The 16862-nt window shown below is 42.6% G+C and overlaps 1 protein-coding gene across 3 annotated transcripts in view; it reads right to left on the bottom strand.

Annotated features, from left to right (window-relative positions):
• NUP58 (nucleoporin 58) overlaps positions 1-11896 on the bottom strand; it is a 35141-nt gene extending 23245 nt beyond the window's left edge. For all 3 annotated transcript variants that reach the window (XM_081214505.1, XM_081214506.1, XM_081214507.1), the window contains exons 1-5: positions 11576-11896; positions 7324-7466; positions 3115-3264; positions 2366-2503; positions 577-687 (exon numbers count right to left, since the gene is read on the bottom strand). In XM_081214505.1, coding sequence (XP_081070631.1) covers positions 577-687; positions 2366-2503; positions 3115-3264; positions 7324-7466; positions 11576-11682 — 649 coding nt within the window. In that variant the 5' untranslated portion in view covers positions 11683-11896. The remainder of the gene's footprint in view (positions 1-576; positions 688-2365; positions 2504-3114; positions 3265-7323; positions 7467-11575) is intronic.
• Positions 11897-16862: the final 4966 nt, after the last annotated feature.

Genomic DNA, 16862 nt, shown 5'->3' with positions numbered 1-16862 from the left:
AAGCACCGAGATACCCTGAATAAGGTCACAGAGGCTGTGAACAGCTAAGCCAGGATCTGCAGCCAGCAAACCAGCTACAGAGCCGACACTTAACTACCACACTAGGTTGCCTCTCTCTACAAGGATACCCAATACAGTGATGCTTCCCAGAGCGAAGATCTGGAAACAAACACTAACAGCAGGATGATGGCTGACTGCATGATGACACATCCATTCATAAAACTGACATGAAGCAGCATTAAAATATTTGTAAAGAACTACGGACACTGACGAAAACTTGTGATATATTACACGAGAAAGAACAGGTTACAAAACATGTACATGGTCCCGATTTTTAAAATGCATATTAAAACACGCATTAAGACAGTTACATAAGACATATGCACATACAAATCTGAGTTGTCTACAAAAATAAAATCTTAAATGCACAACACACACAAAATTTGTGAAATATAATGCAAACTTAAAAATAATACCTTTACTATTGAATATTTAACTAACAATCTTCCAGACATAGGAATTTAAGTTCCCTCAACAGGACTGTTAGAATGTGAAATTAAGAGTAACATTACTTACTCTTTTTATCCGATGAGCTGCTAAAATCTATACCTCCAAGGCCTTCGTTGCCAGCAGCTGAAGTAGCTGCTGCAGTTCCCAGAGACAGACCTAAAGCATTTTGTCCAAGTCCTACAAGCAAGCCAGATGCCACTCATGAAGTTCCTCAGTCTTTATAATGATTTCCCCACTGACCAAAGCACTCAAATACATTTAAGTTGGATCCCAGATTATTTTCATTCTTGATTTAGACAAATAGTAAGATACAAGTCTAGAGCAGGCTTTGGACAAAGACTGATAATCTTGCTTGGATTCAATGGTATATGTAGTTTGAATGATGTGATTTTATTTATTAAAACGGCCAGAATATATCTGTTCATGGATATTTGTGGATACTTGATTTTATTTGTTGTTTGTAAACCCTCTCTATCAAAGCAGTTTTAGTTTGCATATTTTCAGGTGAATACATCTTGTCTTCCAATCATGCTTTGGAATTCTACACTTTTAAAATAATCTAGTACTGGATGTGTTAATTAACTTGATGGGGGGGAAACAATGTATACAGTCAAATCTTCATGTTGTACACTTTAAATATCTCACAATTTTATTTGTCAATTATACCTCAACAAAGCTGGGGGAAAATAAATAAAATAATCTAGCATGATTTCACAAGATTTTAGTATAATATAAAGCAAACGGTTCTACTACTAATGAAATTTAAAGAACTGATAATTAAAGACTTGAAGTTCAAACATCAAAATTTCACGTTCTCAAGTTTTTTTCCATTAAACTTAAAAAAAAAAAGTAGACTTCACTTATTTAAATCCTACTTCACAGACAAAAGGAACTGGAGCAAGACTCTAGTAATCTTAAGTCATCAATGTGTACCTGTGAATCAAGTAGCAAAATTTCAAAGATCCTGCACTGGTAAATCACATAAGTCCATGCATTCTCAAGCTGACACAATTGTGTTCTTTTTAGACAAGATGCTACTTACTTTAAAAACAGGAAACAGTAGGATATACTGGATAAGAGCATGGGATAAATGAAAACTGGATTTAAATCCTGACAATGTGTGAAAAAACAGAGCTGAATAAATGTTATGAATTTTTAAAAAATCAGTGGCACCTTTAGGTTAACATAACCATAAAGTAAGCATTGAATATTGTGTCAAAGAGCCTAAGAAAAATCAGAACAGACCTAAAAACTCAATAACGAGACATAAAAACTACCCTCTAACTCTTGTTTCTATTATTTTTGTGTTTTGCTCCCATGGGAATCTTTGGGAAAGATGTTTAAATATTTATCCTGCAAAGAAATGTACGTTATAGTCATCTAATCATTTGGTTATTAGAAGACACCTACAAAATTCACTATAAAAAAATCATTTAATGCTTGTTTTTAATGTCCTGACTTCAAAGCACTCTAACACCCTTTCCTAACATCTATAACAGAAAGCCATTCCCAGAACCTGGCTTATGAGGTCAAGTTGTGCCACAATGAATTTAGAGGCTAAAGGATTCAAGACTATCCAACTGCCATTTATTAAAAAGACAAATTTCTCTAGAACAGTTTACTGACTCCGGAAGCAGGCTCTTTCTTGCCTCCTTACCTATCAGTCAATGCTGAGAAAATGCATTTCTAAAATATGGCAATCATGTATGAACTTTATTTTATAATTCAGTTTTTACACTAAAAGGAAAACATAAAGGTTCAAGAGACCACATGATCTGCACAAAAGACCAAAACAAAGACAGAGTAAATTTAAACATGAATATTTACTCTTCTGGAGAGTAAATATCACAGTTACCTGATGCCGCTGTGCTTGCGCTTTGGAAAAGTGGCCCTCCCAAACCCGCCAAGGCTCCCCCTAAAGAGAGGCCTGCCGGTGCGGTGGTGGCTGCGGCTGCCGTCCCACTCAGGCTGCTGAGAGTGAATCCTGTGGACGCTATAAACAGAGAGCCCGTGAGCCCCCGAGAGCGCGAGCAACACAGAAAACACAAGACGCTTTCTTAAAAACTGACGTCACGATAAACTTGGCTCTTGAAAAAAACCACTCACTAAAGCTAACATTATACATACTTAAGAACAGAAAGAAATAATACCTTTAAAGCAAAAACCAGGGACAGGAATAAGGGCTTTGGTTAATACCAGCATGGTATCAGGTAAGTGACTCCAGACAGTAATAGAGTTTTCAACCCAGGCTACCAACTCCACACTCAAAACCGGATGAATCCTAAGCCAAGCAAGGTTTATGCAAACTCTTTACCCTTCCCTGTCACCAAAGTGCACCTTGAAAACAACGGAGACATGTGCCCTCTCACCCGCTCCCCTGCTTTGCTCTGTAAAGAGACCAACTTCCAAGAGGGCCTCTGCTGCTTTAATGCTCAAGGCTGGTCTTCACAAACCAGTAATTCAGTAGGTCAACACTGCTGAATGACTGAAATAAAAATTCTCCCCAACTGAAGTTATCTTTACCAAAGGTGGATACCTACATTCACTGACCGAGTGAAGTAAGAACTCAACCAGAAAATGCCACCCTTCCCCGACACGCCTCACCTGCAGGAGTCGACGTCAGAGCGGACGAGAGCGTGAGACCGCCAGCCGAGGCAGACGTGACGGGCAGCGCAAAGGGTGTGGCGGACGCTGCGGGTTTGCTGAAGCCTAAGCTGAAGCCCGCCGTGGACGCAGAGGTGGTGGTCGGCGGGCCTGTAAAAAAACAGCCCAGCTTACTGTAGCCGCGTGTGTATTATACAGGTACCAATCTGGAACCTAGAGGTCTACTTCTCGTAGATGGAACAAAGGTCTATGTACTTATATACTGAGAGAGAAAAGCCATTCAACACATCAGGGTGCGTACTAAAGACGAAAATCCCATCTATGTGGTAATATTGAAATTCAATTTCAGCCCTACCTCTAGATACACCTAAAACGGCACTTCCCCCTCCTCTCCTTTATACTCAACAGAAAACAGTCCTTCTTCTCCAAGACTATTTAAAACATCTTCTCTGCTGCTTGAAATCCTCCTCCTCTGCTTCTGTGTCTGTCAGTGCCCTCCAGTCCCTTCTGTCTGTCTCCCTCCTCAGTTCACCTCTTTTTATTTTTCTAATTGATTTACTTATTTTTGGCTGCATTGGGTCTTCATTGCTGTGCGCGTGCTTTCTCTAGTTGCAGCGCGCGGGGGCTACTCATCGTTCTGGTGCATGGTCTTCCCATTGCGGTGGCTTCTCTTGTTGTGGAGCATGGGCTCTAGGCGCACTGGCTTCAGTAGTTGTGGCATGTGGGCTCAGTAGTTGTGGCGCACGGGCTTAGTTGCTCCGCGGCATGTGGGATCTTCCTGGACCAGGGCTCAATCCCGTGTTCCCTGCATTGGCAGGTGGATTCTTAACCACTGTGCCACCAGAGAAGCCCTCGCCTCTTTTTTAAAATTGAAGTATAGCTGATTTACAGTGATTCAGCTGTACAGCAGTGATTCAGTTTTATATATACATACACACACACACACACACATATATATTTTTTCAGGTTCTTTTCCATTATAGGTTATTACAAGATGTTGAATCTAGTTCCCTGTGCTATACAGTAGGTCCTCGCTATCTGCTTTACACATACTAGTTGTGTATCTCTGTTCACTTAAATGATATTGCCTATGGCTCCATTCTTGCTCCCTCACTTCCTGAAACATCTCACCCACTTTCAGGATCTCACTATAGGTTCATGGGTCTAAATCTACATCTACCTGAGTCTCCAAAGACCAGCTCTACCTGGATGTCCCTCTGGACCCCTACACATCTCCCTATAAAAAAATTTCCTAAATCCCCCAGGGTCAATTTGGTTGCTCAAGCCAGAAATCATAATCATCCTTGACATCCCCTCGCTCCCCTGTATTCTATCAGTACAAGTCCTGTCAATTCTACTTCAGAGCTATCCCTGGATTACAAACATCCTCAAAAACCTTAGTTCAGGCCATCTCTCTCTCAAGAACTATTACAATAACCTCCACGATCAGTCTCCTCCAACCTCTAATCTACTCTTGGAATTATCTCAGTTACTTTAAAAAAGAACAAAATAATACGCTGGTGATTCCCCCGACTTAAGGTTCCCACTAAGTCTATACATTAGTCTTTAAAATAGATTCTAAAGGCTTGGTACCCCAAACCCTTTCCTATGTGGTCCTAACCCGCTCCGCCAATCTCCTCTTCCTACCATGCCTACCCTCAGAACCCTGAACTCCAAGGGCAAAGTACCTTTCCTATTTCCCTGGATCCTTTAATGACTGGGCCTCCGCACTCTCCACTCCTGCCTGGAACAGTGCTTCCTGCCCCGCCAATCAACAACTCTCTCCTCCTCCTCAGCCTTCCTAGTGCCTTTCCTGCGTCTAGAGCGCGTATCAGATGACACAAGAACCCATCGTCCTGCCTGCCAGCTCCCTTTACCTCACAACAGGCTGAAGGTCTTGCGCAGGGACCAGGGGCCCCTGCCCTCATCAGGGTCCTCCACCACATTCGGCTGATAATCCGTGATCAAGGCACTGTATAGACTCACGGCCACAGCCAAGAAGTAGTAGTTATTCAAAGTTACTAAACGGAGAAATTATGAATGACCTGCATTTTGGCTTCTCCTGAAGGCACTCAGAGAAAAGAAGTCAGAAACTATGCTTCTGGATCGTCCTTGCCACAAGTGGAAGTCCCTGCCAGAGTAACGTGCTTTGAAAACACGCATAGGCTCTAAAATCTCAGGACAGGATCCAACTGCTTGCCCTTGTAACCAGTCCTGTCCGAAACTCTGGTGGTAGACAGACGTGCTTTCTGTTGATAACAGGTAAGCGGCATCTAAGTGAAGAAAGTTCACCAATCTTTATTTCAATTTTAAGTTTATATTTAATTAAATTAAGTAATTTTAATTGAGGTTCCTCACTGTCCTCTTGTCCATTCACATTATTTCCTGGCATCCAAGTCAAGGCACCCTGGTTACCCACATTCCCTGCAGCATATCACGATAGAGAACCACGATATTTTTGAGCTGGAAGGGAATTCAAAAACTTTTTATTCCAATACCCTCATGTGACAGATAACTAAAAGCTGCCAGATATGACCATCTAAGGCCTCACAATTATTTAGAGGTAAAACTAGCGCTTAATTCCAAGACTTCTGGCCTAAAGTTTGGTTCTTTTTTCACTAAAAGGGCTTAAATGACTGAAAAATATAAATGTGAAATAAATTTTGACAGAAAAAGACAATTCTGTATTAAAAATTTTCTTCTGAACTAAAAAAGGATTAAATAATCATCAATTTTTTAAAAATAGTCAAATACTGAACGGTTCTTTGAAAAGTCAGTATCTATGATCTATATTCAGTTCCTTATATGTTTCTTCTATAGCCCAGCTCTGTGAGAGATTAGGAAAGAGTAGAAAAACCACAGATCTGGGATCTTCCCTCAGAAATTCTTACTCGGAGTTAATCCTGTAGTTACAGCTGTTGCTATTCCTGGGGACAAAAAGAGAAATAAACTTCAATCATCAGTGGCAGATGGCATTCTTTTGGCCTGTAACAGGGCAAGACTTGGAATCACCCTCAGGGAGTGCTAACACTGCTGGTAAGACTAACGGGTATCACAGTATCTTCCACCACAACCACTGCCTAACACAGCGTTCCTTCTATAGCACTGGTTCTCGTATCACAGGCTGTGTATAATTTGATCAATTAGGGATTAAGAGTTGTAAAATGCAGGGCTTCCCTGGTAGCGCAGTGGTTACGAGTCCGCCTGCCGATGCAGGGGACGCCGGTTCGTGCCCCGGTCCAGGAAGATCCCACATGCCGCGGAGCGGCTGGGCCCGTGAGCCATGGCCGCTGAGCCTGCGCGTCCGGAGCCTGTGCTCCGCAACGGGAGAGGCCACAGCAGTGAGAGGCCCGCGTACCGCAAAAAAAAAAAGAGTTGTAAAATGCAAACAACTATTGCCTATAACAAAACCCGGCAAGGAGGGAAAAAAAGCTAGTCCAAACAAAACACCGGCACTGTCTCAAGAGGCACGTTGGCTGGTCTCACGTTTACGCCTGCAGTTCCTCCACGGTCTCTGTGTAGCTGTGGAAAGTGCTGCAGTCAAGGCTGGCAGCTCAATGCAAAAGGTGGTAACACAGACCAAGAGACTCTGAGGGCAAAGAATAAAGGTAAATAAGGAAGTAAACAAAACGGTGGATCCAGTGAAGCATATTCTTGGCTTATAATAACAAAATATCTGTATTTTTTTAAAAAAACTTTTTATTATTGAAATGTCTACCAGAAACCTTTACCTCCTGCCCTTTTCCCAGTGCAACAATTGTTTTAATAATTTTAAAAATCTGAAACATCTCTTAGGAATGTAAATTATAATGTTATAGCAAAATAGGAAGCTGACTGCCCCATATGCTAAATTAATTAATGTCCAAACTGTAAACTTGACTCAATCTTCACCAAGATAAAACACTGCATTATATAATCTAACATAAACTTGAATTGCTTTAATTCATTACTTTTAAATAGATTTATTTCCTTTAATTCTTAGATCTATGTGTGTGTTGTCCTTCCTTACACTGAAGTAAGTCACAGCTAATGGCTGGCCCTATCTCTGACCCTTGATCCCATATTCCTGTCTGCCTTTTCATCTCAGTATTTACCATTTTTTAGGTCTACACCAGTGACGATCCTTGTAAAGGGAGGAGACACCGGACAGAACCTGCGAAGAATGAAGACCCCAAACCCACTCCCCGAGAATCTGACAACCCTCCTTACCTGTGCTCGTTCCTCCCAGAGTGAACCCAGTGGCAGGTTTAGATCCAAAGAGCCCGGTTCCGAAACCACCAGAAGGAGCAGATGTTGTCACTGGAGTTGCCGTGCTCCCGAGACTCCCAAAACTGAGCCCCACAGAAGGATTGCTTGTTCATAGAAAACACAAAACAAAGTCTACTAGGGCCAATACTTATTTAAGGGAAACGCAAGTTAGCTCTTCGAGGTTAACTATTTCTCCATTTAAGCATCTCACACATCTCCACAGGATACAAAAGTAATCACAACTCACCTTCAACCAACCACGTTCAAATATTTTTCTGTTCTCTATCAAAATAAATCCACATACAAAATTATTCTTAAAAATGCAACATCAGTCTTCAAGAAAAGCAGAATCTATAGCAATTAGGATTTCAGATGCCAAGGAATCATAAACAAGATCACATATATTCTGCTTTCACCAGTTTTTGTTTGAAAGCTAGCGTATTTTAAAACAGCCATAGGAAATCCTACAAATATGGATCATCTTCCTACTGAACTATGTATGTACAATTCACACTGCTAAGCTAATTTGTTCTTCCCCGACTGCTAACATAAAGACGTGCCCAGAAATAGGAAAGTTACTCGAAGCTGTCCCCGCCACCTCTCTGTTGCTGTATCGCCAGCCCTGGGGGTGGGGATGAGGGACAAGAATACACATACCCTGGCACGAGGAAGCTGCAAAGCAAAGCTACCCTCTGCAAAGACTGTGTAAGATCAGCAGAAACCCTCTTCAGAGGTTCTGAAAGCTTAAAAAAGAGCAGCTGATGATAACAAGCGATGTGAACAAAGTTTACAGCTTTTCAACTGTTCTTAGCAAGCTGCAGAGGCTCAAATTTGCTATCTATAAATGGTAGAACAAATTACGAAAACAAGCCAAAAAATCTTGACAATTTGACATTTCAAAAATTATGTCGGAGAGTTAAGAGAGATTACAACACGTATAACATAATGGGAAATCCCGTTCATGCTATATGTGTATCTTTATTACTTCTCTCCCTGGCCTTCCACATAGACATAAACACCATGGTGGAACCGCATGTCAGTTTTTTAAAAAAGCTTCAAAGCCTGCGGCATTTCAATGGAAGAGGCAGGCAGTAATGCTCTGGCCAGGCTCCGGTACCAGCTCTCCAACGTGCTGGTACTTGTGCGACATAACGTTTCTGGGCCTCTATTTCCTCATCAGCAAAATGGGAATAACAGTACCCACCTAAGACTTTTTGTAAAGATTTAGAGATTGTGAAGGGCAAATGAACTTCACTCAATAAACGCTGTTGCTACTGTTATCATAAGGAGCACTTATAAATTCAACTAAACATATCATGTACAAGGTTCTATGCCAGTTCATCACTGTGAGGGGAACGGAGAGGGAGGAGTTTTTAAGGAAGGAGAACTTGAAACCAGTCATCAACACTGAGCAGGAAAAAGGAGAGGTTGCACCCTAATTGTGTCTTTCCCTATGAGCACGTGTGTACGTGCCCCTCTGTGTATATAAGCACAGGGGGCTGGCAGGGCAGGGCTGCAAGGTCTAACCCAGAATTAAAGCACAACTGAACCAAAACGTATTTTTAAGAAACATTTTGTTGGCAAATTATGAAGAATCAAATTAAGGAAATGTTTATTATGCTACCCTTCCTCCCAAACAAGTCAGTAACCCATGTTTGTACTGCTCTTCCATAAATACACAAAAGATATACAGTGAAAGTATGTATTTTTAAGACAAAGTATTTAAAATTTCTTGACAATTTAAGACAATGAAGTGTTTCACAAGTTCATAAAGTTGAAAACATTACCAGAGAAAATATATCAAAGTAAAATCTTACTTTACCAGAGAAGCAAAGGAGAAATTTCTGTGGCAGAAATATTCACTTAAAGAAAAACAAAAAGCTACCTCAGACCTAACCAATTATTGCCTCAACCAATATTATCTGCCAGTTCCTCAACAAGGATATGATGTTGAAAAGCCAGCAGACCCTGGCACATGAGGAATGGAATCTTGCCTTACCGTGGACTTGGGAGCTAACCTAACCTAGGTGCATTTACCAAAAGAACGTTAGGCCTCCAAACCAGTACTCCAATGGGCAGGTGTCAGACCGTCTCTCCTTTTATTAATTTCCCAAGCCTTTCTACAGCACGTATAAATTTTTCTAGTTTATTGCTAATAATTCATTTACTCAATCATTCAACAAGTATTTATAAAAGCCCTGCTAGGCACTGTCACAGGGACTCGGAGTGGCAGATGAGACTCAGGCCCTGCCCTCAGGAAGTTTCCAACCAGAGAAAGAGATTTATCAATCATTCATGCATTCAACAAATACATATTGAGCTCCACTGTGTCTCCTGGAAAACAAGCATGAAAAGATCTCCACCATCATGGAGCGTAAACAAGTCAACAAAAAATGTAAGGAACTGATCCAACTGTGGTAAGTGCTATGGTACAGGGTAAGGGATGGAAACCTCTCTACGCTGACAGGTCAGAAAAGGCTTCCCTCCGATGTAAGCACGTGAGTCCCACAAGCAGGCATCAGCTCAGCACAAGAGGTTGTAGTGCAATTCCAGGCAGAGGGAACTCCCCTAAAGTGGGAAGGGGTTTGGCCTTCACCTGAGGAACTGAGAAAAAGCCCAAGTTGTGTTTTTCAAACTAAGATCAGGACCCATGAGAGGAGCAAAAAATCACTTTAATAGCTCACAACCAGCATTTTAAAAAAAGGAAACGGAACAGAATAGAAAATATCAGGCCAAAAAAAAGAGAAAATATCAAAGTGCATAGAAAATATCAAAGAGTAAGGGTAGTATCTTTCACTGAAACTGTTTCAGTTACTTATTTGTATGCCTGTAGATGTTATTATTTTCTTTTTTTACAGTTGGGTCTGGATCACTGAATTAGAGCAAACAGAAATGAGAAGATGGGCTCAGGATGTCTGAAGAGGTTCCAGACTGGGCCTTGCAGACCATGGTAAGGTTTATTTTTACTTCATTCCAAGGATAGTGGAAAATCACTGAAGGGAGGCAATGGGAATTTTTTTTTTAATTTGGCTACAACGTTGTAAAAAAAAAAAGAAGTTGATGTAAAAGCTGTTGAGACAGCAACTGGGATTCCAGGGAACTAATCAAAGTAGGAGGTGATGGGAGCAGTTTTCATCTAACAGGAGAAGGTTACTGGTTGAGAAGCTGGCAGGAGTCATTAAGTATTACGATCTTTCATGTAAGCTTCAGGAGAGCAGGATTTATTTATCTTACCACCTAAAGGGGAGCCTACTACTTAGGAATGCGTTCAACAAATATTTGTTCCACGAATGACAAGAGCCTGCAACAGGGTGGTGGCCCTGGAAATGAAGCAAATGGCAAGTAAAGCATTAAAATGATCAGGCCTTACTGATTAAGCGCACAGACTGACGACACAGGAGCTATTAAGGAGAACTCCAGATTTCTGACTTCACTGTGTCGTCTTTGCCCACCCTACCCCCTCCCATACAGACAAAACGGAAGGGTTTTTTGCCTTGATCTTCCAGCTTCGGGAGCTATCTTGTAACTCATTCTAGGCACACTATTTGACTTAATGATCTCCATTTTTATCTTCAGAAGTTTGAGCTCTAAAGAGCAAACCTCGCATCATTGAAATGATCTTTATTTTAATTGCCTCTTTCTGGACGTCTGCTGGCCAAATTGTTATCACCTGAAGAGGTGAGGTATTAGCAGGCTGCACAAAGACGATGACTATGGCGCCTACATTTCACAATTTAAGTAAAAGACAATGAGAGTCACCGCAATATCCTCACCTGTGATACACTAATTTGCACATACTGTTCAAAACTACCACCAAAAAATGCTGTAACAAGTATTTTTAAACAAAAAAACCAAGAGAACAGATAGGGCCCCAGAAGGCACAAAAGGTTTGAAAGCGCGTTTAAAATAACCATGAAATCGTTAATGTCCCAAAACATATATCCTGCAATGGCGTCTCAATTATCGGGGAGAAACTTGTCATTGTCCCCCTTACAATTTCCTATTAAGTCTCTTTTTCTAAAAAGAGCTTAGATCCAACAACCTTAGCTCCATTCATCCCTCCGACATTCACCGGGCGCCGGGATGGGCCCAGAGAAGCGGCGAAACCGCGGCCGGGCCTCCGCGTGGAAGCCGGCGCCCCCTGCCCCGGCCGCCCGCGACCCCCAGGCCACCCGCCCCCAGCCCCGCCGGGAAGGAGGCCGCTCGCGGTTACCTAGACGCCGCGGTCCCGAAGGAGAAACCGCCGCCCGTGCCGCTCCCGCTGGCGGCCACGGTGGAGGAGCCCAGCGTGCTGCTCCCGAAGGAGAACCCCCCGGACATGGCTGCGGGTTTGGCGCAGTCGGCAAGCTAATGGCTCGGCTCGCCGCTCCCGCCTCAAGGCCCAAGCGGGCCGGGCAGCATCGCTCCCACCCAGCCGCGACCCTGCGCGAACGCGGAGCCCAGCGGACGCGAAGACCGGTCCGACGGTGTGGAGATGGCGCAGCGCGCGTATACTGCGGCCGCCCACACGAACCTCCAGGACCGCGACAGCCACGCAGGGGCCGCTGGGAGTGGGCGGAAGGGGAGGGGAGGAAGGGGAGAGGAGGAGGGGGAGGGGAGGGAGAAGGGGAAGGGAGGAGGGGGAGGGGAGGGAGAAGGGAAGGGGAGGGGAGGAGGGGGAGGGGAGGGAGAAGGGGAGGGGAGGGGAAGAGGAGGGGGAAGAGGAGGGGGAAGGGGAGGGGGCGGTGCCTGGAGATCCTGATGGGACCGTCTCTCTCGGTTCTTCCTGTTTTGGCGTCTGTGCTGACGTAACTTTTGCATTATGGCTGTTTAATCTCAGTTATTGCTTATATCCTTGCCTCGTGAGCAACCCTTAAACATAAGGGAAATGGGGCTTTAAAGAGGAGATTCCCTCTGACGGGAGGATGAGGAAAGGCTTGCGGGCGGTGGTGAGTTCGAGGTGCTGCCTTCATAATGCGGATCCTTATTTTCCCATCAGGGGTTGTTACATTACTCTTGCAGAGGGTTTTCCTACCTGCGATTTCTTCCAATAAAATACATCTTATAAGCAACCACCGTATTTGCTTTCCTAAAACAATTCCCACCAGGACACTGCTTGATCAGAAACCGTGGGACTTCCCGTGTGGCGCTCAGAGTCTTACACATCACGGATCTTTCTAACCTGACGTCTCACAGCTCCCCTTAATGCAGCACTTTCTCCTGCATTGAGCTTGGGCATTGCCACCTGCTATGGACTGAAGTGTTTCCCTCCAAAATGCACATGTTGAAACCCTAACCCCCCAATGCCATGGTATTTGGAGATGGAGCCTTTGGGAGGTAGTAAGGTTTAGATGAGGTCATGAGGGTGGGACCCTCATGATAGGATTAGTTCCCTAACAGTAAGAGACACCAGAGAACTCACTTTCTCTGCCTCTGAAGACACATCCAAAAGGCAGCCTTCTGTAAGCCAGGAAGAGAGCCCATGAATACCTTGATCTTGAACTTAGCTTCCTGAACTGTGAGAAATGAATTTCTGTTGTTTAATCACCCAGTCTGTGGTATTTTATTATTGCAGCTTGAGCAGCCTAATACACCATCTCTGTGTATAATTTAAAAATTAACTGCATTTCAAATATTATGGCAGTCACTGTGGGAATGATAAAAAAGAAAAGGGACGTATTTGAACTATTGTATAAAGAAAAAGTTCATAGTGATTAAACAGGAAGAGAAAAAATATTGTGGGTTTTTTGAGCTTCAGTGGTCTAGAGAATGCTATTATCAGTGATGAGTATAGGATGGTCATTAAGAGAGCTGGGGATATAAAATCAAAGGGTACTTTTGACTTGGAAACAAGAAAAGATAGATCCAGATGATTTTTGTAAAAAGGTAGAAAGTGGCAACCTATGTGTTAATTCCATTGCATATTCTTTCCAAAACTTTTGAAGAATACCAACATAAAATTAGTAAGAGCAAAATTCCTGGCACTTAAATGCATATATGTTAATTACCAACACATGTAAGATTAGCTGGATGGAAAGAGCATGTAAATATGTAGTAGGGATTAATATAAGACGTTCATAATAGGTGAAACTGGGTGTGGGGTATATAGGAACTCTGTTTGTAATAACTCTGTAAATCGAAAACAGTTCTAAAAATAAGTTTATAAAAGAAAATAGTAAGAAAATCACTCAGAGAAGAGAATTTGGAGGGGAGCCACTCAAATTGACAACCTATTTTTTAAACTTTATTTTTAAAAAATTTTAGTACAGCATTTCTGTCTTGTATCTGTCAGAGTAGTTTAAGTTATTGCTGCAGAAACCCCAAAATCCCACACAGAGGCGCACTGCAGAAATGGAAACTGAAATATTTGATAAACAGTATTACAATCTACCACATGCCTCTAGAGGCACCAAATGTAAGACTGGACCTCAAAGAGGCTTTGTAATCTTATATGCCTTCTTCTGTTTGTCCTATTAGCAAAAAGAAAAGAAATTCTCACCCGTATGCTCTACAGAAATAAAATTCCAAAGAAAGCAGTTTCTGTAAGCCCAATTGTTTGTTTATTGAATTGAAAACTTCACAGTAAGGTGGCAATAACATAAGCTTCATGCCTGTGTAAGATAAAACCCCTTCCAGCCAAGCAAAACCATGGAGCACTGGAATTTGGCTTTACCTTCCTTTCCTGACAAGAGTAACTTCCTATTCCAAAGCATGTTTCCAAATACTCTTACTGGGCATTATGGGACCTGAACCCATGTATCAGTTCTATGTGAATTGCTTCTTTCTGAGGATGAAGCTAGTGATTTGAATTCTAAATTCGACAGCAAGCCATTTTGCTTCCCCTTGTTTTTTTTTGTTGTTGTTGTTGTTTTTGCGGTATGCGGGCCTCACACTGCTGTGGCCTCTCCCGTTGCGGAGCACAGGCTCCGAACGCGCAGGCTCAGCGGCCATGGCTCACGGGCCCAGCCGCTCTGCGGCATGTGGGATCCTCCCGGACCAGGGCACGAACCCGGGTCCCCTGCATCGGCAGGCGGACTCTCAACCACTGCGCCACCAGGGAGGCCCCACCTTGTTTTTTATATTGTGAAAATTCTGTTAAGATACCCCATCTTTTGCTGATTTACTAGCTGTATGATGACATTCTTAATGTTATAATCAAGCTGAATTATCTGAAAGGCAATAGTACTGTAAAAAATTCTAATTTGGATTTGCATTAAAATACCTAAATAGGCTTGTTTTAGTGGTGTATTGAGATCAGGATAACCCTTTGAGAAGTTAAGAGGGTCTAACACAGAGAGGAAGTGAAATTCTCAAGCCTATTTAAAGGGATCTGTAATAAGTACGGTTTGATCCTCTGAAATATCCAAGTTAGAAGTTATCTTTTAGAGACTATCTATAACCAGTGTCTCTCTATCTTGAATTTCTTAGAAGGGCTGTATTGACTTTAAAGATTTAGATAGTGTTTTTCCTCTAAAAATCCTACTAAATTTTCAAAAGATCCAACAACAACAAAATTTATAGAGAGATAGATCCATAAAGAAACTGTGACTAAATATTAACAATCAGTGACTCTATAGGTGAGGTATATGGGTGTTCCTGTACTACTCTTTCAACTTTTCTTTAGGCTTGAAGTTTTTCAAAATGTAAAGTTGGGGAGGAAAGACTAAAGCTAAAACAAAAGTTCCCAACAACAGATCAGAACAGTGATGATCTGTTTCCTGATAAACTTTTCACCCATCATCCCCCAAATGAGAAAAGTGAAAGAACTATAGGGAGTTTTCCATGAAGCTAAATATATTTAATTCAAAGTGTGGTCATTTACTTTGAAATTACATCCTTCCTATGGGTGGCTGTGGGGCATGGGGCCTGAAAAACTCGCCTTCCTGACCTGATGATCATAGTGGATAAGCTAAGATCAGGAGAAGAAGCTTGGCGATGTCAGCATAAAATAAACGAGGGAAGCTGTCTTGTCGCCACCAATTTTTATTCTTCCCCTTTTCCTTAAAAATAATCCCAGGACTTCCCTGGTGGCGCAGTGGTTAAGAATCCGCCTGCCAGTGCAGGGGACACGGGTTCGAGCCCTGGTCCAGGAAGATCCCACATGCCGCGGAGCAACTAGGCCCGTGCGCCACAACTACTGAGCCTGCGCTCTAGAGCCCGCAAGCCACAATTACTGGAGCCTGTGCGCCTACAGCCCGTGCTCCACAACAAGAGAAGCCACCGCAATGAAGAGTAGCCCCCGCTTGCCGTAACTAGAGAAAGCCCAAGCACCGCAACGAAGACCCAACACAGCCAAAAGTAAATAAATAAATAAATTTATTTAAAAAATAATAATAATCCCAATTTTGTTCAAGGTGGCACACTAACCAGAATCCCAGCTTCCTTTACAGGTAAATGTGGCTGATTAGATGTAAGTGGGAGACATGAGATGAGCGTTGGCTCATTTAGAGGAGGAGAGAGCTGGCATACATCCCTCTTGCCTTTCTCCTCCTTCTTTCTTCCCGCTGCCTGGAACTCAAGACACATGGCTGGCTCTCCAACAGCCATCTTGGGCCGTGAGGAACTTAAGAATGGAAGTCATACGCTAAGGAGGATGTAGCAGAAAAACAGTATGAACACTGGTCGTCAATGATATTATAGAACCACCGAACCAACCCTGGTCTGCCTACCATCTGACTTACTTTCAGAGAAAAATCAACTTCTGTGTTAAGCCATTATAGTTGAGTCCCTATTATTCTAAATTTAGGATACCATCTTTAGTAGGAATCCACACTAAAAGATGAATTTTACACGTGTTACTGGAGAAACATAGGAAATATCCAAGATGAACCAAGGTCCAGAACATCTATAGGACTGGAATATAACAATAAATGCTGTTTGATATTGATAATATTAATTGATATTAATGACATTAATTTAATATTCTGGCACATATTCGTAGACCAATATCCACTTCTGTGAAGCAGGAATGCATTCTTAAGACTTCCCATAGCATAGATAAAATTTCCCCCAAGCCTGTCCAATTCCCTTTGATCCGTTTTCCCATACCTTAATTAGGCCTCTTTTGGTTGCAAGCAATCGAAATCCTCTCAACGGAGTTCAAGCACAAGTGTATGTACGTGTTGGGGAGACATAAGAAGACAGATATATTGTACAGATACTGAGAAGTTTCAAGCGAATCTAGAAGAGGAATAGCCAGCCCGTGGGTATATCGGAAACCAAGAGCTAGCTCATTAAGAAACAAACTGGAGAGGGTGGTAGCTCCTTCAGGGAATGAGGCGGTCTGGAGGTCCCAGAGGATGGGTGAAGGGTTAACTAATTGACTGAGTGCCCGAGGGAGAAAGAGGGGGCCTTCCTACATCAGTGATGCCAGATTATAATGGAGCCAGCCAAGTAAGACCTGATTCCCAGGGAGCAGAGGCAGGAGCTAGCAAGCAAATGGGGGGAAAGTGGGATGAGCCTGTAACTCCTAAAAATCAGATTGTTCTAAAACCCAAGAGTGACCGGTCCTTCTCTACAAG

Source organism: Mesoplodon bidens (genome assembly GCF_964165515.1).
Source record: "Mesoplodon bidens genome assembly, chromosome: 17".
NCBI lineage: Eukaryota > Metazoa > Chordata > Mammalia > Artiodactyla > Ziphiidae > Mesoplodon > Mesoplodon bidens.
The sequence above is the reverse complement of the archived record's forward strand: the minus strand, read 5'-3'. Positions and strand labels throughout refer to the sequence as shown.